Source organism: Elephantulus edwardii, unplaced genomic scaffold (genome assembly GCF_000299155.1).
Source record: "Elephantulus edwardii isolate Elephantulus edwardi_28Jun2011 unplaced genomic scaffold, EleEdw1.0 scaffold00032, whole genome shotgun sequence".
Classification (NCBI taxonomy): domain Eukaryota; kingdom Metazoa; phylum Chordata; class Mammalia; order Macroscelidea; family Macroscelididae; genus Elephantulus; species Elephantulus edwardii.
The window spans coordinates 21,670,650-21,695,899 of NW_006399782.1; the positions used below are offsets into that span (position 1 = coordinate 21,670,650).

General features: G+C 38.3%; 1 protein-coding gene across 1 annotated transcript in view; it reads left to right on the forward strand.

Moving 5' to 3' along the window:
- Positions 1-25,250, forward strand: part of KIAA1407 (KIAA1407 ortholog) — a 152,180-nt gene that overhangs the window by 91,393 nt on the left and 35,537 nt on the right. Inside the window, exons 8-12 of the mRNA XM_006884323.1 lie at positions 10,759-11,011; positions 15,747-16,189; positions 16,963-17,075; positions 19,345-19,427; positions 20,057-20,158. Coding sequence (XP_006884385.1) covers positions 10,759-11,011; positions 15,747-16,189; positions 16,963-17,075; positions 19,345-19,427; positions 20,057-20,158 — 994 coding nt within the window. The remainder of the gene's footprint in view (positions 1-10,758; positions 11,012-15,746; positions 16,190-16,962; positions 17,076-19,344; positions 19,428-20,056; positions 20,159-25,250) is intronic.

A 25,250-nucleotide genomic window follows, 5' to 3' on the forward strand; every position in this document is an offset into this window, starting at 1 on the left:
AGCAAACTGAAGCATTGAACAATCTCAATCTAGTTTTTTTATAATATTTCATTGTGAAATATATTTTATAATATTTCATTGGTTCCATTGTGACATTCCCTGTTTCATCTTATATTTGGATTCTTTTTCTCTTTTCCTTCATTTCTTTTGTTATTTTTACTAGTGGTTTGTTGATTTTATTGACCTTTTCAAAGAACCAACTGTTGGTTTTGTTAATGATTTCAGTTGTTTTTCTGTTTTCTATTTCATTTATTTCAGCCCTAATTTTTATTTTTGGTTTTGTGTGGGGTGTCAGGTTTTCTTGATCTTCCTTTTCAGTTTGTTGGAGGTGTGGGTTTGAGAGTCAATGGTCATTTTTCCTGTCTTTTAATATGTTTGCTTATTGCTATAAGTTGACCTCTGATTACTGCTTTGGCTGTTTCCCAGAAGTTTTGATAAGTGGTGTTTTCACTATCATTTGTTTCAAGAAACATTTAATTTCATTTTTTATTTCTTTTAGTATCCACTCATGTTCGAACAAGGTGTTGTTGAGCTTCCAAATGGTATTTTCTCCTTTACCCTCTTGTTATTAATTTCTAATTTGGTAGCATTGTGGTCTGAGAAGATGCTTTGTGTTACTTCTATGTTTTTTTTTTAATTTATTGATGCTTGCCTTGTTACCTAAAATGTGATCTGTTCTCAAGAACGTTCCATGCAAATTGGAGAAGAAGATATATTGAACTCTTTTTGGGTGCATTAGACTATAAATATCTATGAGATTGAGTTGGTTTATTGTGTGGTTTAGTTCTTCAGCATCTTTGTTTAGTTTTTTTCTGCAAGTTCTGTCTTTTCTTCAGAGTGGTGTATTGAAGTCTCCAACTACTGTAGTAGTGTTGTCTATTTCCTTTTTCAGTTTTGTTAATGTTTGTTTTATATATTTTGCAGGTTTTTTATTTGGTACATAGATATTTATTATTATGTCTTCTTGTTCTGTTGACCCATTAATCATTATGTAGTAACCTTCCTTGTCCCTTGTCATAGTTTTTGCATTGAATTTATTTTTTCAGATATTGATATCACAACTCCTGCTTTTGTCTGGTTGCCATTTGCTTGGTATATTTTTTCCCACCATTTTACTTTTAGTCTTTCTTTATCTTCATTTTTCAGGTACAATATATTAATGGGTTTGGGGGTTTTATCTAAACTGCTACTCTTTTTCTCTTCAGTGGAACATTTAAACCATTCACTTTCAGCATGATTACTAAGAGGTAAGGTTTTGTTCTTATAATTTTGTTGAGTTCTTTTGGGTGGTGTTGCTCGTTACTTTGGTCCATTCTGCTTCTGTGGCATCTCTGTAAGAAGGACATCTCTCAGTGTTTCCTGCAATGCTGGTCTTGTTTTTACAAACTCCTTTAGGTTCTGTTTTTCTGGGAATATCTTGATCTCTCCTTTATATTTGATGGACAATTTTGCTGGATACAGTATTCTTGGTTGACAATTGTGTTGAGTGTTCGATATATGTCATTCCATTGTCTTCTTTCTCACATGATTTCTGCTAAGAAATTGCCACTTACTCTTATTTGCTCTCCCTTATAGATTGCTCTTTGTTTCTCCCTTGCTGCTTTCAGAATTCTCTCCTTATCTTTGGTTCTGGCAAATTTGACTATAATATGTCTTGGTGTTTTTCCTTTGGGGTCTATTCTATATGGTGTTCTCTCAGCTTCGTAACATATGTTATCTCATTCTTCATTATGCCTGAAAGTTTTCTTCTAATAATTCTTCCACAGTTTTTTTAATGCCTTTAGTTTCTTCTTCCTGTTCTTGGATTCCAATTAAGTGTGTGTTATTTCTCTTGATTGTCTCCCATTTTATTCTTATGTTTTCTTCTTTTTCCTTCATTTTTGGTTCTGCTTTTTGTGCTAAAAATCAGTAGTGACAATTCTTTCATCACTGGTTCTGTGTTCCATCTCTTCAACCCTGTTCATGTGTCCTTCCACCATGTTGACAGCATCCGAAACATTGGTGTACATATTTTGGATTGTGGTTTCTTGTTTTTTCCAGAGCCTCTAATGCCTCATTTGTTTTATCTGCCTTGTTTTGGATTGTTGTTGTTTTTTTAAGCTTCTCTTGGTTTTTGCTTTCACTGTCCTGTAATTCTTGAAGTTTGTCTTTCACCCATTGAAATATTCAGTCATCGTTCTTTTAAGTTGTGTCAGAAAGTCTCATCTTTCTAGACTTTTTGGCTTCAGGAATTCCATTGATACTGTGCCACTTTTTGTGAGTGGCATCTTGTTTTGGGTTTGTGTAGTGGGTGAGGTAGCCTGCTTCCTACATGACATTGCTGTGGTAGTTTTTCATGTCTGAGGCAATAGCAGGTTCTTGATCTGATGGCACCACTCCAGAAGAGGGTAGACAGCTACCCTATCTAGGTTTCTCTCTGCCTTCTGACCCAACAGAAGATCTACTTAGTTCAATAGAGAAAAGGCCTGTGAAAGCAGCCCCCTCTGTCTGACAACTGCCATAGCTAGGCTAGCCCAAGGTGCTCCGGGCTAAAGGCAGCTGATGGACTGGACCTGAGGAGATGCAAGGCAGAGCGCTGAGACCTGATTGGAAAACCAGTGAGCCTTGGTTTTCCCTTCAGGAATGAGCTTTAGCAGTCACACTCCCTTCTGATTGAGTTTAAGGGACCCCATGTGATCCATCCAAACAGCAGTGAATTCCACAAAGTACCTCACTCAAGTTCCACCTTCTCACTCCCAGTGCACATTGTGTCAGGAGGTCCCAGCAGGGGCATCAGCATCAGAAAAGGAGGTCCCAGAGCAGGGTATTGGCATCAGCAGGGGAGCTCTCGGTGTGGGCTGACAGCTTCAGGAAAGGAGGTCCCTGCATGGGTCGGTGGTGTCAGGAGAGAACAATAGTGGTTTTATACAATATTTTGTCTTTATGGGACTGAGTCCACTCAGTATAATACTCCCAAGTTAGGTAATAATTTACAAAATCATTGCTCCTGCATGCTGCTTAGAATTCCATTTCTGAATATACCATAATTTCCCAATCCATTCATTTGTGTTTGGACATCTGGGCTGTTTCAATATTCTTGCAATGGTGAATGAGGCTGGTATGAACATTGCTGTACATGATCATTCTATTTTTATTATCTTTCTTTTTCTTTTAGAGGTGTTGCTTTTTGGTATGTTCTATTCAGTCAGAAGTAATTCATAATTAGCCCTCCAGCTTGTTTTCACAGGCAGTTAATTGCACAGGAAGAGATTGCCCATTTCTCCCATGAAGCAGCTGGTGGATTCATACTGCCCGCCTTTGGTTGGCAGTTCAACCACTAAGCCTCTTTGGTTGGCAGCTCAACCAGTGTGCCAATTTAGTGGTTGTCAACTCAACACCTAAGCCACCAGTAATTTTAAAGGTAATTATGACACTGTACCAATTGACATATTTCAACAAACAGATGCTGCCCTGGATGTGCTCACTAAGTTGTGCCAAGAAATCTGGAGGACAGCCCGATGACCAACTGACTGGAAGAGATCAATATTTGTTCTCATTCCAAAAAAAGGTGACCCGACAGAGTGTGTAAATTATCAAACAGTATCATTAATATCACATGCAAGCAAGATTCTGTTGAAAGTTGTCCAAAAACTACTGGAGCAACACATCAGCAGAGAACTGCCAGATTTGCAGGCTGGATTTCGAAGAGGTCGTGGTACTGGGGATATTATAGATAATGTTAGATGGATCTTGGCAGAAAGCAAAGAGTATCAGAAGAATGTCTATCTGTGCTTTATTGACTGTGCAAAGGCTTTTGACTTTTTGGATCACAGCAAGCTATGGCTGACTCTGAGAAGAATGGGAATCCCAGAACATTTGACGATGCTCATGCAAAACCTATACTTGGACGAAGAGGCAGTTGTCAGAACAGAACAAGGAAACACTGCATGGTTCAGAATTGAGAAGGGAGTGTGCCAGGGATGTATTCTGCCTCCATACCTTTTCAGTCTGTCTGAAGAACAGATTATCCAGGACACTGGGCTGTACGAGGAGGAATGTGTCATCAGGGTTGGTGGAAGATTCATCAACAACCTGTGTTATACAGATGACACAACCCTGCTTGCTGAAACTGAGGAGGACCTGAAGCACTTGCTGCAGAGGGTCAAGGACTGCAGCCTTCATAATGAATTGAAGCTCAACACCAAGAAAACAAAGATTCTCACCACTGGGCCAGTTGGCAGCATCAGTATGTATGGTGAAGAGATTGAGATAGTGAACAGTTTTAGTTTGCTTGGCTCCACAGCTAACACTCTTGGTTCCAGCAGCCAGGAAATCAAGAGACGAATTGCATTGGGAAAGTCAACTGTCAGGGACCTCTCCATGCTACTGAAGAGCAACGACATCAGGCAGGAGACTAAGGTGTGCCTGATCCTAGCTATAGTCTTCACAGTTGTGTGTTATGCATAAGATAGCTGGACAGTGACTAGGGGTGATAGACAGATAATTGATGTCTTTGAGCTGTGGTGCTGGAGAAGAGTGTTGAATATACCGTGGACTACTAGGAGAACAAACAGGTTTGTCCTGGAGAAGGTGAAGCCGGAATGCTCCTTGGAGTCAAGGATTCTGAAGCTTCGTCTGACATACTTTGGGCCTGTTGTAAGGAGAGACCAGTCTTTGGAGAGGAACATCATGTTTGGGAGAGTGGAGGGACAGCACATGAGAAGACCCTCTATGAGATTAATAGATTCAATGATTGAGGTGGCAGGAGTAGGTGTGTCAGAGACAGTGATGTTGGCATAGGATAGAGCAGGATTTAGGGCTCTTGTACATAAGGTCACTATGAGTCGCAGGCATCTTGACACATAACAACACCAACAATGGTAATAATATAATAAAATTTAAATGCAATATTGAATGACATTATTATGATACAATTCAACATGAACAGACTTCCAAACTCTAACAGAGGATTTGTGTTAGATATATGCTGCATGTGATGTATTAGAATCTGAACTATCTTGCAAAATCCCGTAGCATGTTGACTTTTGAAAGTAGCAGATTTTCTCCTTTGTTCCCTAAATTTTGGCCAGCCATTGATAAAATTGAGAAGTAGAAGTGTTTATTTACAACATTCCCCTCATTCCTTTTCTGAGCCCTACTTTGCTGAAAATTACCTGCCTTTTCTTACCCTAATACTTTTTTTCTTATCCCTTCCCTTTGTCCCTGAAGACCTTCCCATTGTTCCTGTAGCCCTCAATTTATTGCATTGTCTGCCTCTCCCCTCAAGTAAACCGTTAGCATTCTTTAACTGTGTCTTCTGGAAACAGTGCCCACAGTGTAACTGATGCGACATTTGGATACTGTGATAGGTCAGTGGAAAACTCGACCCCTTGATATTCCTCAACGTCTAGCATTCATTCAGTCTGCCATATATTTATTCATTTTGTTTGCAGATATATGCAATTTGCCAGGTTTACCTTTGTGTTTGCTGGACTAGACTTGCTCCTATGATGCATGCTGTCTAATTGATTCCAACTTATGTCAACCCCAGATGAGAGAGTAGAACTGCCCCCTAGAGCTTCCTAGGCTGTAAGCTTTTAGAGAGACAGGGGAAAAAAATTAACAATTATTTTCCTTTTGAGAGTTTATAATCTAAATAGAGAAGCTTAAAAAAATAGTCATTCACACCCTAATACTAAAAATAATTTCAACAGGAGGCACATAAGAGAAATACTTAGGAGTGACATAGACTTGGCTGTCATGCACTACAATCCCCTGAGGAGCATTTTTTAAATAGAAAGTCATGGGTACTACCTTCTGAGGAAAGCAGAATGTGACTAGAGGAGGGCATTGTTCCATTGCAAGAGAAACTGTTCAGTCAGCACATTATTAGGCAGGTTTATGTGGAGAAAGTCTGGGGTAAACTTGCCATGCTTGCATGGAAGTAGGGCGGGGAAATGGTGCTGAGTTTGAAAATATACTGTCAAGTATTCCTTATTGCAAGCACTCCTGATTTCAGCATTCTGTCAGTGATTCATGGTTAATCTTGTTAAGTAGCCCATCCCTCTCTGCTTACTTGGAATTCCAGGTGAGAGACCAGAAGGCATGTGACTTGGGATCTGTCAGCTCCACTCCTGATGTGTATTCAAGAGGCAGGAGGACTGGGGCTGCATTGCCTGGCTTACTTTAAAACAGAATTGTGTTATCATCTGCTTTTGCCTGGAGACTACTTGGTGTATTATTAAATGTATTAGCTTATTCATCTCTAGTCCTGCTGGACCTGCCCATCCCCAACCCAGCTTATATAGACTCACTTACTGGTGGCCTGCCCAATGGTAAAGAATTGTGCTGTCAACCCAAAGGCTCTTGGTTTGAATCAGCCAGCTGCTCCTCAGGTGAAAGATGGACAGTCATCTTCTATGCGATTTACTGCCTCAGAAAACCTACTGGAGGGTCAGCTACGAGTCAGTCCCGACCCATTTGGTACACAGCCACAACAACAACAACTCCTTTTATGATCTGCATAGAATTTCAGCATTTAATCAGATCACTAGTTTGTGGTTATTTAGCATCTCTCACTTCCTTTTACAAAATTGAAGACACTTTTTAGTTATCTGTACTTGGATCAAGAGGCAGTAGTCAGAACAGAGCAGGGTAACACTGCATGGTTCAAAATTGGGAAGGGTGTATGCCAGGGATGCATCCTGTCTCCATACCTTTTCAACGTGTATGCAGAGCAGACTATCCAAGAAGCTGGGCTCTATGAGGAGAATCGTGGCATCAGGATTGGTGGAAGATCTATTAACAATCTCCGTTATGCAGATGACACAACCCTGCTTGCTGAAACTGAGGAGGACCTCATGCACTTGCTGCGGAGGGTCAGGGACTGCAGCCTTCAGTATGGACTGAGGCTCAATGTCAAGAAGACAAAGATTCTCACCACTGGACCAATTGGTAGCATCAGGATGGATGGCGAAGAGATTGAGATTGTTCACAGCTTCAGTTTGCTCGGCTCCACGGTTAACATTCTTGGCACCAGCAGTCAGGAAATCAAGAAGCATATCGCGATGGGAAAGTCTGCTATTAGAGACCTCTCTAAAGTACTCAGGAACAATGGTGTCTCTCTGGAGACTAAGGTGCACCCTGATACAGGCCATGGCATTTGCAATCGCTTGTTATGCATCAGAGAGTTGGACAGTGACTAGGGAGGACAGAAGGAGAGTGGATGCTTTTGAGCTGTGGTGCTGGAGAAGAGTACTGAATGTACCATGGACTGCCAGGAAAACAAACAGATTCATCTTGGAGAGGATTAAACCAGGCTGCTCCTTGGAGGCAAGGATTCTGGGGCTTCGTCTGACATACTTTGGACATGTTGCCAGGAGGGACGGGTCCTTGGAGAGGGACATCATGCTTGGGAGGGTGGAGGGACAGCACAGGAGGGGAAGACCCTCTATGAGATGGATTAACTCGGTGACTGGGGGAATCAGGATGGGTGTGTCGGAGGCAGTGCGGTTGGCGCAGGATAGAGCAGGGTTTAGGGCTGTTGTGCATAGGGTCGCTATGAGTAGAAAACGACTCGACGGCACATAACAACAACAACAGTCATCTTTAGGGAGCTCTGGTGGCCTAGTGGTAAGAGACTCGGCTGCCAACCCAAAGGCAATAAATTGCACAGGAGGAGATTGGCTATTTCTCTCCCATGGAGCTGCTGGTGGATTCGTACTGCCAGAGAGATACTCCCTTTGGATTAGCAGTGGAACTGCCTACCAGTTACACTACCAGGGCTCCTTCCGAGTGTGGATTCTAAGCAGCATTGTTCATATTTTTTATTTCTTTTTCTTATAAGACAGCCTTTCTCCTTATGCAGTTTGATACTTGGATTGATTAATTTATGTACACTTGCCAAAATTCCCTGATTTCAGTTTAGAAGCACATTGAGGCAGGATGTTTTCTGTAAGAGAAATCTATCCTTAATTTTATTGCCATCTGAAACCATTTCTTTACATAAAAAGCAAATAATATCTGGCTAAGATTCTTTAAAAGAAATCTTTTGGGGGTTTTTTTAACTTCCATAAATATTTTAGTATCATCTTTTATATAGTGCTTTTTTAGAATGTTGTCCTTCTGCTGAAGGTACCTGGAAGAGAAGAGCATTAATATCCAGACTTTTTGTAGGGCCTTCAACTTCTCCACCTCAATTCACAAACATAGATGTCTTAACTCCCTTACATAACAATTACGGAATGAGTTCTGAATAAAACAGTCAACATACATTTATTTTTTTTTAACTTACTTTCTTTCTCCTTAGACATTTTGTTGTATTTACAGAAATATGTGTCTAAATATTCTTCTTCTTGAGTTTTTATATTGTAAAAAACATGAGATTAACACTTCAGGTAAAATGTACACTGCCACCCCTTCCTAAGCAGGTTGATTTAAATGGAATTTCACATTAAGAGGAATTTTGGGGAAATTTTTTGCTCCTGTTTATTTCAGTAAAGTTATGCAGATCTGTTTGTTTCACTATACAATGATTTGGGGGATGAGGAACAGAGAGTAGAAGTAGCCAGTAGCGTTGTTCTTACTTGTGTTGTGACTGACTTATTTTTATTTCTCTTTAAATTTTAACTTAAGAGTTAAAAGAGTATTCAGTCTCATGTTAGATGCTTGTTTTCATTAATGCAAAATTCTGTATATAAACGCTTATTATTGTTGTTGCTTGGTTCATTAGAACCATTTCAGACTAAAGACAGTGGAAACACTACCTGGCCCTGTGTCATTTTCACAGTTGTTGCTATGTTTGGACCCATTGTTTCAGCCACTGTGTTAGTCCACCTCCTTAAAGTACTTCATCTTTTTGGCCAGCCTGTTTACAAAGCATGATATTCTGCAGGAACTTGCCCTTCCTGATAACATGTCCAAAGTACAGAAGACCAGGTCTCATCCTTACTTCAAAGGAGCATTCTCCCCCTCCTTCTTCCAAAACAGATTTATTTATTACCTCCAGTATAATACTTTTATTGCAAAAGCATCAGCCTACCAGTCACAGTGTATTTATTGAGTTCTGTTGTTTGTGCTTTAGAAGGAAGTGATTAAATATAATGAAACATGTTGATGTCACATTTGCTGTTAATTTCCCAGTTGGCCCTACCTTCACACATTGGTTGTTTCATCCAATTCCTTTGACATAGGTTAAATCCTATGACTCAAGTGATTTTTTTCTAACTTTTTCAAATTGAGAATTTTAACCCTTTTATTAAAAGAACTAGAAAAGCAGTTACAAGAATGCATATCTTGTAGTACAGGTAAATATCGTTTGGTAGAACTTCTACTTCAGTTAGATATTTTTGCTTCGTGCATATGCACACATGCACAAACCTGAATATTGAATCATGGTATACGAGGTGGGTTTTTTTTCTTTTTTCCTTGCTGAGTAAGCAGTTAAAAAATGCCAGTTAAGAATTAGAAAAATATTTTTTAAAAAAGAATTATAAAAATATTCAACTGACTGATTAACTTAGTAACTATATGATGGTATTAAAATGACCCAAAGAGTTTATGAGGAGAGGTATGTGTCATATATGCTTAACAGAAGTAGATGGACAAACACTGTTAGAATGATTCATTCCAGTCAGCTTTCAGAAGATAAAGCCAAGTAAGCATTTAAACAGTAGTTTTCAACCTTAAAATTGATCACTTGTGCCAGATAATTCATTTCAAGACCTACAACTCACTTCTCCAAGTAATATACTCTATCTCAAATTCTTGGCTGCTTCCTATGTATCACCTAAAGGATGTGCCCACTGGGGAAGGGGATTTGGGAGGCAGTGACTTCGTTCCCGGCTCCACTCAGTCATGCCTTCCTCCCATGTTCATAAACTTTCCTGGAATCAAGAGAACCCTCCTTTAGGAAGGAGACTGAATCAAAAACAGACTGTGTATGTGTTCCTGGTAAGCAAATGCCTTGTCTTTACCTTTCACGTGTTTCAGTCTATAACCCGTTTCTTCCCGAATATTACTATACTCAGTATGGTAATAAGCCTTCTCTTCCGGATCTTTGCTCTGAGCAGTCCTTCTTTTATGACATCCACTCTCATAGTTTTGTTTGTGTCAGCTTTACCTCTAACTAGTTATTGACAGTTCACATATTAAGTAGTATAGTTTTGATTCTGCTTTTTCACAAACCTTTGAATTTCCTAGATTCCTAAGCTTGCCCTTTTGCATTCATCTTTATGAAACAATGTGAATGGAGAATAGTGTGAAACACAATGTATACAAGCTTTGTAAGCAAACCAATTTTTTTAAAAAGTTACTTATATATATATGTATTTTTTCCCCTCCTTCCTATCCAGAAGCTGGTGGGGGGAAAAATTAAAGTCTTTATAACTTGATGAAGCATAACATGAGAGAACAGTACAGGATTTCTTCAGAAGTAATTCCTTAAGGTGTCAAAGCCTTGCTCTAGGGAACTTACAAAGTAATTCTATTAAGACTGTAGGAGATGGATTGATCCAATGACTGGAGATCAGGATGAGTGTGTTGGAGACAGTGAGATTGGCACAAGACAGAACAGAGTTTAGGGCTGTTGTACATAGGGTCGCTATGAGTCGCAAGCAACTCGACGGCACATAACAACAACATTAAGACTTATATAAAAGAAAAACAGGAACTATGATGGGGCATTTCTGGGACTGCCCTACACTTCTCTTTCATTTACATCATCCAGTTAACAAATTACAAATGCCTTCTTTATTTTAATGGAAGTGTTTTGTTGCTTAGAAAACAGCAAGTGGCCACTGAATATAACAGGAAACAAGTTCTGCGACACTGCTTTGCAGAATGGCAGCATTGGCATCGTGTGGAGATCCAAAAGAGAGCTCTGGCTCTAACGAAAGAGGAAACCAGGAGGAAAATGGATGTGCTGCTGAAAGCAGCTTCACTCGGGAAGCTCACCGCGAATGAGTCTTCACACAGAAGTGGTCTGCTTGAGAAGGCAGCGACCTCTCTGGATCCATCTGGAAGAAGTGGAGAGGTACATTGTTTTTCCTCTGTTTGGTCTTCCTGCTTGTTAAACATTTGCACTTGAACTTTGCATTTTTGTAGCCAGGATGTGTCAAGGTTGTCAGATTGCATTGCCTGGGCATTCTAAAAGATTAGAACTGCTATGAGGCATAGAGTTTTACCTTCCAGTCAGGGTTTATTTTTCTTGAAATGAATCTCTTTCTGTAATCCCATATAAACTTGGTTGGGACTTTATGAGGACATAATGTACAGAGGGAATTTAAAGCAATTAAGTGAAAGACCCTTCAGGAACAGATAGGTACAGGTTTATTTAGAATTCCTAAACTCCTCTGATTAGATTTCTAGATGTTTCCTTTATAAGTGAACTTGAGACTTACAAGAGAGCAGATTTTTAAATTTTATTTTTCTAATAAAAAGAATAATTGTAGCTATTTGATAGGAGAAAAATAGTTATGATTTCATCACCCTGGAGATAATTACCATTAAGATGCTGATGTACAGCCAGCTAGTCTCTTCTCTATTCAGGATTATGCAAATTTTTTTCTTTTAATATAGCTTTGAGATTTTCTTCAATCAGGTCAGTGAGGATATCCTCTGCCATAATAGAGGAAAATGAAGGCCATGACTTTTTCTTTTTAATAGTTATATAATTATTCTGCTTTTCTTCCCTTGAATTATCACAGGCTAGCATGAACGTTTTTCATTTCACTAAAAACTATTCTGCGAAAAATAGTTCCCAACCGAAAGGATTCTACAAACCTAGACATACCAAGACTCCTGAGTATGGGGCCCTTGTGTGTTTTCATATGTCCACAAGTGAGCCTGATGGTTAAGGATGGCCATCATCATTTTATAAGTGTTGCATAATACTTTATCTTACACCATAAAATAGAATTGATTTTAACTCATCTCTGCTGTGGATATCTAAATTATTTGCTGTAAACAGTACTTCAGTGAATATCAAACCCAAACTGACTTCCACAGAGTTGAGTACAAGTCATGATAACTGTCCGTTGGGTTTCCAAGGCTGCAGATCTTTTTGGGAGGAGACTTCCCATCTTTCTCCCACAGAGCAGTTGGTGGATCTTTCCATTGCCAACCCTTGCACACATCCATGATTCTCTACCTGGAATAAACATCTACTTAGAGAATGTAAAAAGTGCCTCCTTTTCTGCATGATTACATGTTTTTTTACTCTTTGCTCAATTGTCACATACAAGTTTGTTCATGTTGTTTATTCAAAATTTGCATTTCTTCTGTTATATTGAGAGGTTAAACTTTATATTAGTCATCTAAATAGATGGAGCTAGAGAGACACAGTGATTTGTCTCTTCATATCTTTTGTCTGTTTTTCTGTTCAATTATCATTTCCTTATTTACAAGAGCTCTTTATAGATTTAAGATTATCAGTGCAAATAGTTTTTCCAATTATTCCCATGCTTTGTTGATTTATTTATGGTGCTCCATCCTATCCACATTTGTTCATTTTTTTAAGAAGATAGTTTATGCTTCGGTAGTAGTGTTAACTGTCATGCTTAGAAAGCCTTTTAAAGAAGGTCATTGCCCTCTCTTCAGTTACCCCTCCCTGCAATACTGTTAAATACTAGCTTAGACTCGTAATTAAGTTGGGCACTAGAGGGTCCCAGTCTTGCTTTTACCCTGATTACTGCTAGCAGGATAGGCTGATTTTAATTTAAATTTAGTCTCTCAGCAAACAGGGCATCATGAGGATGCTTATTGGGACTTATATAACATTTTTGGTCCCTTCCCCTAGGCAATTTATCAACCTTTATGTCAGTTAGATAATTTTGTCTTCATGGAAACCCAGGAGAGGCTTCTATCTTAAGAAATAGCTGTGTGGAACATTTCAGCTTACAAAGTTCTACTGTTAGTATCTTTAAAGGAGGCAGGGGGGAAGTCAACAGAAAGTGGGTTTTTTTAACCTATCCAAAACAGTGTGTGTGTGTGTGTGTGTGTGTATCATCGCGATCTATATAAATCATATACATATGGAACTTTGGTGGCCTACTGGGTAACGCAAAGGCAGGTGGCCTGTGCTAAACCAAAGGCAGATGGTTCAAATCCACCAACTGCTTTGAGGGAGAACAGTAGACAGTCTTCTCCTGTATGATTTACAACCTCTGAAAACCCACCTGAGTATCTAGTATAAGTTGGTTTTGACTCTACAGCACATAGAACGGCAATCATGTGCATACACACGTCCACACACACACAACTTAACTAAAAAAGAGGCCTGTAGAGCTCTGTAATCAGTAGCAGAAAATTTTATCAAGAAAAGAATATGTTAAAAAAAAGAGAGCTAATGAAAATTCAGGGCTATAATAATCTCTCTAGGTTACTTGATAAACTCTAATTACTTTTCCAAAGTGTAGAGTATAACTTGAACAAATGAAAATACAAAATCTTTAGTTAGGTGCTTATTAATTATATATTCATAGGAACTCAGGTACCAGGAACACACGTATTATACCTTGAAATTTTTCAAAATTATCAGTTAGCAAATAGGTGATTTTCTCTAATTAAGCCAGACTGTTCAGTCCTGTTCTATTAAGTACAATCTGTACCATTAAGCTTTTCTTTTGTTCTCTTATTTTCACTTTAAAAAGTTATCATGATCCAAAAGAAATCCTGTTGCTACACTCAAAGCTTTTGCTTAGTCTTGCTGGGTAATAACATATCATTACCAAAAAGTTTAAAAGAGCCTAAAAATACATACCCTGCTTGATGCTAAATTTCTTAAGTAGGTGTTCTCATAAATAAATGTCCACTGACATTTCTGAACTGAAAGGCTGTATTAAAAATGTACTTAGTTTTGTCAAAGTTTCCAGATATCAGATCCTTTTACTTTACTTGGGCCTGTAGAAAGCATTTTCATCATTATGAAATGTAATATTTTAAAGTACCTGAGTATTGTACCCTGCTAGGGCAACACATAGAACACTTAGAAGCTTCTTATAATTAGGGAATTGGCTGTATTTTTTTTTCCTTATACCTCTGCAGATGACAAAATCAGAATGAGTCAGATCTTAGACCATGGAATGAAACCATTCTGGAAGAGACATTTTAACAATGACATTATTTTGACCAGGTTAAGTTTCCTAAGTAAGAATTCTGTTTCCTTTATGAGCCTCCATTTAGTAAAAGAGATGTATATGATTCTTTTTAAACTCTTAAGCGAAACATTCGTGAAAGATATTGTTGTCTTTGTTAGAAGCCATTCAGTCAGTAATAGCTACCCCTCGTATGAGAGATCATAGCACTACTTTGGTCTTGTGCCATCCTCTCAGTCATTACACTAAGTGAGCCTTTGTTGTAACCTCCGTGTGGATGAGTCCATCTTCTTGAGGGTCCTCTTCTTTGTCCATGCATGATCTCCTACTCCAGGTCTGGTCCCTCCTGTTAACTTGTCCAAAGAACACAGTCTTGCCATCCCCACTTCCAAGGAGCATTCTGGTAAGACACATTTGTTTGTTCTTCTGGCAGTCCATGGGATAGTCAGTAGTCTTTGCCAACTAATGGAAAGCCATCACTTCTTCTCCAGTTTTGTGATTCATTGTCCAACTTTCAGATACATATGAGGTAACTGAAAATATCATGACTTGGTTCAGGTGCACTTTAGTTCTCAAAATGAAATTTTCACTTCTAACCCTTTAAAAACATTCACAGCAAATTTACCCAATGTCATATAAAAAACATAATTGTTGTTGTATTTAGCTGGCAAATTAGAACTGACCAATAGCTGACTCTCCAGTGGTTTTTCTATAAATCACATGGGAGGATACTGCCTGTCGTTCTCCCAGGAGCTAATGGTGGAACTGCTTACCTTTGGGTTGGCAGTGCAACTCCTTACCACTGGGCCACTACTCGTCACCAAAAATATAGTTAGGTAGCATGATTCTTATGTAATGCAGATATTTACTGAGCGATACTGTATTTTTAAATGTTTCTCACAGAGTTAAAAAAATAGCTGTAGACTATAAACTAGGCTTTAATTCAGGCCTTAATTTTAGAATAAGTAAACTCACCAGAATAAATAATTTTCTAGTGGCAAGAGAGATAGTCAAAGAATAGAACTATGACTGATTTGCTAAAATATTCCTTATTTTTTAAAGAATAGACTGTTTATATTGTCATTAGCCACAAAATTTCTAATTTTCAACAGAATTTAGTCAATTCAAGTATATTAAAATACATATAATCTATCTGGAGGGAACGCTGGTATTGTAGGTGGTATTGGGGTCATTGTACTGCTTAACCAAAGGAGACAGCTCTGGCGGTTCAAACCCACCAGCCACTCCACTAGAGGAAAATCAGCTCCTTTGCAATTCACAGTCTCTGAAAACACTCTGGAGGGTCAGCTATGAGCTGGTTCTGACTCCACAGCAATGAGAATAATATGTGAGTAGTGTTGCTTCGTTCACAAATGAACTCTCCATATTAGAGATTTAAAAGGGTGTATTTTCATTATATAACCTGGCTCATGGGAATTGTTTGTCTTGGGGTACCTACACTCTGCCAGCTTTTGATCTGAACAATATAATGTTCCTTCTTGGAGAGGCTTATAGAGTTAGAGCTACAGCCTCTGTGATCTCCAGACCAGGAGCACAGGGCAGTTCTGGCTGGACTGTAGGGCGCTTGTGCCACTGAGCACAACAATAATGCCTAAGCTTTCCTTAGCACAGGCCCTTCAATATCTGACCTACAACATGTTTCTTCTCTCTCAGGGGACTGCTGTGCCTTCTTTGTGGGGAAAACCACCAGTGCACACCCTTCCTCAGGAAAGATCACCAAAGAGCACCTTGCAGGGCCCTCTTCAGAATGTTCCTTTAAACACACCTGACAATCAGGAGTGTAGGACCGTGGATAATGAGCCCTCCTTCCAGAAGGCTAGTGGCAATGAAAAGCTCAGAGTCACCAGCCAGAAAACAGAGCCCATGTGCATAGGCCATTTTCACAACCGCCACGTCTTCCAGCAACAGCTGATTGAGAAGCAAAAGAAGAAACTTCAGGAACAGGAGAAAATCATTCTTGAGCTGAAGGAAAACCAGCGGCTGGCAGAGGCTCGGTGGACAGCAAAGAGTGCGTCTGCAGCCACAGATGCACGTAGCCACCAGCTGTCAAACGTCAGTGAAGAGGAACCAAGAAGAGTGTGTCAGACACTTCTTAAGTATGTTCATTGTGTCAGAAAACTGTTTAGATTGGTTTTTCAGTTTCCACTCTGGGAAAAGAGGCTCCTGAACTTCTTTGCCCTCCTTCCAGATGTCTCTCCTCTCTCAGATGATCTCTCCTTTCCTTCTCTTTTATGCCACACTCTCAGAGAAGCCCTGTACATCGTGGTGGATATGCGACAGATATAAATAGGTACTTAAGGCAAGTAAGTGGTTGCTTATAAGGTTCCAGTTATACAGTCACCATTTGTATTGTATCTGCCTTTGGCTGAGGAGCTCTGTCGCTACTCCAGTGAAAGAGAATAACAATTACATGATCTAACTAGGTTTCTGGGTCTCTGTCCATTTTCAGTGCTGAGAAAGGAGTCAGGTCATACCACATCAGGTACAGATGGAGACAATCCTAGGCTAACTAGTTACTTAGCTTAAATGTGTAGTTATTTGGAATACAGCTAAATATTACTTGCTTTTATGGAGCCTAGAATAAGATTCTAAATTTCTCAAGACCATTTACAACTGTTTCAAACATGTTTGAAACGAACAGTATGTGTGATAAATGGTGGGATGAAAAGTGTCAAACCTTCTTACTGGCAGCACAAGGATGAGAGTCATGTACCTTGCTCATGGTGTAGACTCAGGACAGTTGCTTAGCCTTTCTCTGCCTTGTTACATTTACTCATCCAGTGCGTCAAAGAATAGATAAACACCATAAAGGGTTTGAATGAATCCAGTTACTGATAGGTCTGAATTCTTTTTCGTTCTTTTCTCTTAGTTCACCTGCTGCTGCTTCTAGGACTGAGGACAAGAGAAGTGACTCCCAAAATTCTCTTTCTAGACCCAGAAGGAACACAAGGCAGCTGATGGCGCCCCATCCCATATTGAAAGGCAAGGTTGTCTTGGTGATGGGTTGGGTGGGAGTCTTCTCCTTCTCTCCAGCAGAGCATGGTGGAACTAAATCGTCACAGTCCTTGGAATGTATGCATTTAAAATTTCTGTAATCTACATCTGAGTTAATCTTGTCTGATTCACAAGTGAATTCGCAACATGAAATATTTCAGGCACATTTTCCTTGTTGCAGCTTTCCTGGCTGATGGGGATAGTATGTATAGGTGTCGTCACATTCCTACTCAGCTTCTTTGGTAATAGTGCAGCTTCTAAGAGTGACCAGAGCCTCAGATGAGTAGACACGTGAGGAATGGAGTTTCCCAGAAAGTACCGTTTTCCCCCCCCTTATGCCTTCTCAGGCTGCAGACATACAAAAATTGCTAAAGAATGTATCATTCCTGCAACTAGTAATTTGGGTTGTGGGACAATTATTGAAATTCTTACTATATTAATGAGAAAACACTGAGGATAAATACTGATAAAAATCACCCATCATTTGATTTGGTTAATAATACTCTTCCATTTATGATAATCCAAGTTATTGCCCAATTTTATGAGTTGCACCTTTGTTACAGATTTTGATTCATGAAATCTTAAAGCAGACATTTTAATCTGATAACATTTCTAATGTGTATAGAAATTGTACTATACAAAATGGTACTGTAAGAAAATGGTACTGTCAGCATTTGTCAAAACGCACCTAGTGAATCTGCTAATTATTCCTACTCAGTATTTAAGTCATTTACTGTAAATATGTATGTATGGGTGTGTATACTTATTTGTGTGTACATGTATATGCTAATGTTGTTGTGTACTATTGAGTTGGAACTGCTGACCTTCCAGTGGGTCTTCAGAGGCAGTAAATCCCATGGGAGATTGCCCACCCTCCCATGGAGCAGCTGGTGGATTCAAACCCCGTGCCTTTGGGATTGCAGCACAGCTTCTTACCACTCGGCCTTCAGAGCTCTCTATTCTGGCTTATAAATCTGCTTTTTCAGCTGTGGCACAATTAATGCTCTAACATTAATTCCATTTAACAAGCAATCAATCTCAATTAAAAAAGAAATTGACAGTCTGCATTGGCTCTCTCAGGGCAGTGGTTCATGCTACCTTTGCCCACCCTAAGACTGATCGGAAAATGCTTAATTGAATGTGAGGGCTTTGCAAGGAAAATTGTTTGATCAAAGTATAGGCATATTTTAGAGCCTGAGGTGACTTTTCCAATAACCTTCAATGACTGATGTTTGGGAAAGTAGAGAAAAGGAGCATATTTCCAGTCTCTTCTTTTCAAGAGTCTCTCACTTTGATTTTGTAGTCCCTTTCTTCCGTCTCTTAAAGATATTCTTGTACCCACCATCTTTGGCACCACCACCACTATTTTGCAGCAAATTTTGTACTTTAAGAATTAAGAGAGTGGTGAAGTTTTTTGCTTCTTAATTTTTAAAATTAGAAATTATATTTTCTTCTTTTTAATGTGGCACAGGAAACTGAGAATAACTACTATTGACTGGTTTAGGAAAGCAGAACTCTGAGCCCCTCTTTCCCATGCCGCCTTTCCTATGAAAGCCCCAAGTGATTACAGAGTCATATTATCAGAGCATCTTGCACATTTGTTTCTTTTGGATCAATACTTAGTCGACTGTCAAGAACACAAGTCTGACACTCAGATTCGTTCAGATGCCAGTTCTCCAAATGCCTGGTATCGTTCCATTTCCTGCCCATCTGGATACCCAGCCCTGAAAACTAGATTAAAATACATTCATTGTGACCCCAAACTTTAGTTTGTTTGTTGTTGTTGTTACATATACAGACATATGTATGGAGAGTTTAAAAAAAATTAGCAGACTCACTTAATGGGTTTTGAAGAATTATTTTATTCTGAAAGTATTTGTTTGCTATAATTAAATTGTCTGTAGTCATCAAATGTATTGTTAAATTAAAATTCTTATTTCTAGGTTTCAGATAATAAAAGCCTGTTATCAGGGTATATCTTATTTATGTCAGCAATCAGCTATACTAGTGAAAATGTAAAAATACCCATAATCTATAAATTAGTGATTACTGCTAAATTTGGGTTTGTAGGTCTTTACCCTGGAAAGCTACAATTTAAATTATGCATTGAAATGCATAATACTTATTTTCTGAGATTGGGAACATTCAACTTGCAACAAACTCCTAGTGGTAACATTATATTTTACTATAGAATGGTGACTTTTCTTTTGCAGTGTTCCTTATTTTGTGATATTGGAACTCTGATACTATTTTTTAGCCATGGAAGAGAGAGCAATTCAGCGAGCTGAACGTAGGCGTATCTTGGCAGAGAGGAAGAAAAAACAAGAAGAGGAAAAACTGGTAATAAATACAGAATGCAAACTGAGGCAAGCAAAATGATCTGTGTAGGTCTTTATTGAACAATAAAATCTCACTTGCTTATCCAGGTTTTTAGAGATAATAAAGTAAAGCCAACCAGCATGAACTTTGTGGAAAAATTTAGAAAGATAAAGGAAGAAAACACCAGCATCATTGCATCTTGTAGAAAGAAAACATTACAAAACTTGATGGGACCTAGCAAACAGGGAGATAAACACATAACCAAGACTAGAGTGTTGTATAGATAGATTTCTACCCTGTTAAGTTTGCAAGGGGAAATAGTTATTGCCCAAGGGGCATATTTCTCATTTTCCAAAGTTTTGTCTCAGGCTATCAGAAGAAAATTATAGCTAGCAAGACAAATGAACAGTTCCAAGAGTGACTTTTTTGATGAAAGAAAACTTTTTTTACTTTTTTTATTTCACAGTTGAAGTTAAGAATTGAAAAGAAATTGTCTTATCTTGTAAAATCGTTTTATACATCTTCCATCTCTGATGGGTCAGCTTCCATACTGCAGTATGTAGTCCATGCTTGACTTTCCTCATCATAAAAGAGTGTTTTTCCATACAAATGGGAAATTTCTCATTTTCACAAATTCTAATCTTCATCAGGCCCAATTAAAAGCCCAAGAGGAGGAACGTCAGAAGAGGGAGGTGGAAGAAAAAATTGCTCAGCTTGAAAGAAGGCGAGAAGAAAAGAGACTGAAGAAAATGGTTAGTAGTGTCTGTCTGGTCATCTAACTTAATCATTCAACTTGCCTATTATGTGCAATACTTTGATGCTGTTCACCTGTCCCACCCCAGATTATCTGTCTGGAACATTCTCCTCCTCTCTAGTCTCTTTAACTACCACATCTTCAGATCTTAACTCAAACATGGCGTCTTCCAGAAGTCTTTAATCTTTCTTACCCACCCCACTCTCTTCCATATCCCAAGGTGAGTTAAATCCTACTTTATCACATAATATTATCTTTCCTTCAGATCACTATCAGTGCTTGTAAGGACAAATATATTTTGTGATTGTTTTTTTACTTTCTGCATCCCCAACTAAATGATAATTGCCACACAGCCAAGGCACCAGTCTTGGTTTCTTACTGGTTTTTTTCATTCTGTGCTAGTGTGCCTAGTATAAAATAAGATCTAGGAAATGTGCTGAATACATGAATAAGTGAAGGAACAAGTGGAGGGAAACACACACACACACACACACACACACACACACAGGTAAGGAACAAAGCTGTTACTTTCAAGGATATTATAATTAAAAGATAAGACCAAAAATTCCAAACCTGCCACATCAGCCAGAATAGCTGACAGTAGAAGGCAAGATCTGTTGAGATTATTGAGAAATTAAGAAATTTTCATAGAAATCTTCCTTTACTATGCAAGCAGGCATTATGACTCTTCAGAGTAAACACACTGTATTTCAAGTTGCCACATATTATCTAACCATAGAACCCTCTAGGGACCATGCTACTACAAACCACTTAGACAGTTTTTTAAATATAGCATAAAAATGCTGTCCTTTCATAGTGAAAATAATCTCTACTCATTGTAGAAAGGTTAAGAAATATTAAAACAACTGTGTAAAAAAGAGTATTGGCAACTTGAGAATGGCCGAGTCTGACCTTTATAAAGGTTAGAATTGGTCCCCCCCGCCGCCCCCTTTCCTGTTTCTACTAATTCCAACACCAATATTAACTGCTCATCAAGGTCCGAAAGCAACTGGAGTAGCTTACAGACCACACAGAACAATTATGGGGTTTATTAGGGAATACAATACCAGAATACAGTTTCTTAGTCAGGACAGCTTCTGAAGTGTGCTCACAGGCCCTTCAGCCTTCAGCCTTGCAGCTTGAGGCTGGTGTTAACAAAACACTGGTAGTCCTGCAAATTATGATGTTTCCCCATAAATTCTCCAGCAAGCTTGAGCAAAGGCTCTTGGTTCTGGTTCCAAAGAGTAGCAGTCCCAGCTGCTGCTGTAATTGCTCTCCACTAGGCTGGCATAATAATCTCTTGCCTGAAGGGCATGTACTGCATTTACTGCTGCTGCTTTGCTGCTGAAAATTCATTCTCAATTCCTGCTATTGAATCCTCTCAATTCAATGACTGGAGCAGTCCATTAACAGAGAACTGCAACTTCCCTCCTGACAATGTGAAGCCTGGCATCCACCATACATTTAGTTATTTGTCCAACTCCAGTATAGCTATAGGCCGTTTTAGAACTATTAACCAACTTGAAAAACAAATTTGCCTTATAGAGTATAATGTTTTTATACAGTCCATTTTTATTTTAACTTTACTTGTGATTGTTGCCATCGAGTTGATTCCAACTCTTGGTGATGTTACAGGACAAATTGCAGTTGTCCCATAGGGTTTCCAAGACTGTAATCTTCACGTGAGCAGATTGCCACACCGTTCTCCCGCAGAACGGCTGTTGTGTTCTAATCACCTACTTTTTTGTTAACAGCCTAGCAACACCTTTAACTTTTAAAGCAATTGCTTAAAATTGCTTTTAAAGCAATTCCTTTAACTTCATAGTTGCCAGTAAAAGCATAATTTTCCATAGTTAACTTAGGTCAACTGCTATTTTTCCCCCTACCTCTTTGAGCACAGTTTTGCCATCCATTTGTAATGATCTACATTCCATATTGGAATCCCTGACATCCTGATTGATATTTCTGTTTGTGTGCCAGGATTAAATTCAGTCTTTGTGGTGTACAATTCTTTGGATTTTAACAATGCTTATAATTAGGCATCTATCATCTTATATTATCTAAAACAGTTCATTCACCCTAAAAGGTTTTTTGTGGGTTAATTTTTAATAAATACTTCCCCGCACCCGTAGCCTCTGGAAACCATTGCTCTATTGTCCCTATGGTTTTACCTTTTCCATAAGGTCATATGAATGAATGGACTTATACAATATGACTTCTTTTATTTAGCAGAATTACTTGAAATTTATTCATATTATTGCATGAATAAAAAGTTATTAATTTCTTTTTTATTCCAAGCAGTAGTAATTCATCTGGATTTTTTTTCACCATTATTTCATTATCTGAATTGTTTGTCTATTCATCTGTTAAAATTATTTCCAGTTTTTGTTACCAATGAATGAAACTTCTATAAACATTCATGCCTAGGTTTTTACTTAGACATATGTTGAATTCACTTAAGTAAATAATTAGCTATCTGCTGGGCAGTGTGGTACTCCTGTATTTAACTTAGCTAGACTGTCTTCAAAAATGACTCTATAGTTTTTCATCCCCCTGGCCCTAGTAATGAATTGTATATCCTGTGGCTCTCTACTGTCATCAGCAACTGTAATTGTGGGTTGTTTTGTTTACTTGCATTTCTCTATTGCTAAATAGAGCTCTGGTGGGCTAGTGGCAAGAGGCTGTGCTGCAATCCCAAAGGCATGCGGTTTGAGGCCATCAGCGGCTCTGTGGGAGAGAAGGTTGGATGGGCAGTCTGCTCCCATGCGATTAACTGCCTCTGAAAATCCACCAGAGACTCTATGATACACAACAAGTGATAAATACTGCTGAAAATCTTTTCATGCTTCTTTGTTGTCTGTATATCCTCTGTAGTGAAATATCTCCTCAGATCTTTTACCTAGTGTTTTAGTTGTTTTCCTGTTATTAAGTTTTAAGAGTTCTTGATATATCCTGAATCAAGTCTTTTACTCGTTACATGATTTTAAAATGTTTTCTCCCTGTCTATAGCTTGGATTTTAATTCACTTAACATTGTTTTCCACAGAGGGAAAAAAATTTCCATTTTTTAAGAATAGATGTTTACTTTTGCCAGCACTGTTTGTTGACTGTTGTTGTGTGCTTTTGAATCAGAACTGACCCATTTCTGACCCTTCAGTTGGTTTTCAGAGGCAGTAAATCATGTGGAAGAATGCCCTCCTTCTCCCACAGAGCAACTAGTGGATTCAAATTGTATGCCTTTGGGATTACAGCACAGCTTCTTACCATTGGGCCACCAGAGCTTCCTATTTGTTGACTAAGCTGTCATTTTCTCCATTCAGCAGAGTTCATCTGTTTGTCAAAGATCAGTTGTCCATGAGTGGATTTACATTTGGATTATCAGTTTCATTCCATTGATCTGAGTATCTGTCTCTGTACCACAACCATGTTGCTTTCATTACCATGGCAGTGTAGTAAGTTGTGAGATTCAAAGTTTATGAGCTCCTATTAATGTTTTCCTTCTTCAGTAGTGCTTTGCTTATCTGCAGTCTCATTTTCTATAAAACTTGGTGCTTACTTTCTCCATCTCTGTGAACAATGATGACTGGATCCAAATTGAAGTTGCTAGGTATGTAGATTGCTTTTGATAGTACTGAGATTAACTCACACAACAGCTTCTTGGTCTCGTTAGAGGTTTTACATGAGTACCGTTAAGTGCTTTGAGATTCCCATTCTTCTCAATTTAGCCATAATTTGTTATGATCCACACAGTCACATGTCTTTGCATAATCAATAAAGCATAAATAGACATTCTTCTGGTATTCTTTACTTTTAGCCAGGAACCTTCAGACTTCAACAATGATCTCCCTGGTGCCATGGCCACTTCTAAAGTCTACTTTAACTTCTGGAAGTTCTTCTTAGCCTTTCTCTGATGAATTTTATAGTCTTTGATTTTTCTTCTAGGTCCTTGATCCACCTTGAGTAGGTTTTTGTGTATGAAGTGAGTTGAGGGTCTTGCTTAAGTTCTCGGCACGTAGTTTTCCAATTTTGACAACACCATTTGTTAAAGAGATTGACATTTCCCCACTTAACTGATTTTGTGTCCTTGTCAAAGATCAGTTGACCATAGGTAGATGAGCCCTGATTTCTGGATTCTCAATTCTATTCTATTGATTTATGTGTGTCACTGTACCAGTACCATGCTGTCTTCATTACCACAGCTGTGTAGTGGGAATTGAGATCAGGGGTTATGATGCCTCCTACCTTGTTTTTTTTTTCAGTAATGTTTTGCTTATTCAGGGTCTCTTTCCATTTCAGATAAAATTAGAAATTGCCTTTTCTATCTCATTAAAGAATAGAACTGGTATCTTTCTCAGGATTGCACTTTTAGATTGCTTTGGAGAATTGTCATTTTCACGATATTAAGTCTTTCATGAGCATGGTATATTCTTATCCAGGTCTGTTTTTGTTTCTTGTAGTAATCTTATAATTTTCTTTGAACAGGTCTTTGTGTCTTTAATTAGATTTATTTCCAAGTATTTAATCTTGTGATTAGCTATTGTAATCAGTGTTGTTTTCTTAGCTCCATTTCTATATTCTCTTTGTCACTGTAGAAAAATCCAACTGATTTTTATATGTTCTTGTACCCTACTACTTGGCTGACTTAGTCGACTATATCCAATAGTTTTACTTCATCTTTGGTGTTTTCTAAGTATGCTATCATATCATCTGTATAAAGATAGTTTGACCTCCTTTTTGCCAATTTGTATACCTTTCATTTCTTTGTATTGTCTTATCCTCTCACTAATACTCGCTAATACTTCCAGTATTATATTGAATAGGAGAGGTGATAATGGGCATTCTTGCTTGTTCTCAAGGAGAATGAATGTCTTTAATATCCCTCTATTGAGAAAGATGTAGGCTCTTGGTTTTGCATATATACTTTTTTATGTCATTTGTTTTCTTTTTTAATTTTTTATTGATATTTTAATGAAAGATTACAGAAAACTTGAATATCCCTTCATTCATTGTTGTACATTTCCTCCCTACACATCCCAGTTCACTTTTCTCTTTTTTTTTTTTAATTTAGTTTCTTTTTTCATTTCAATGAAC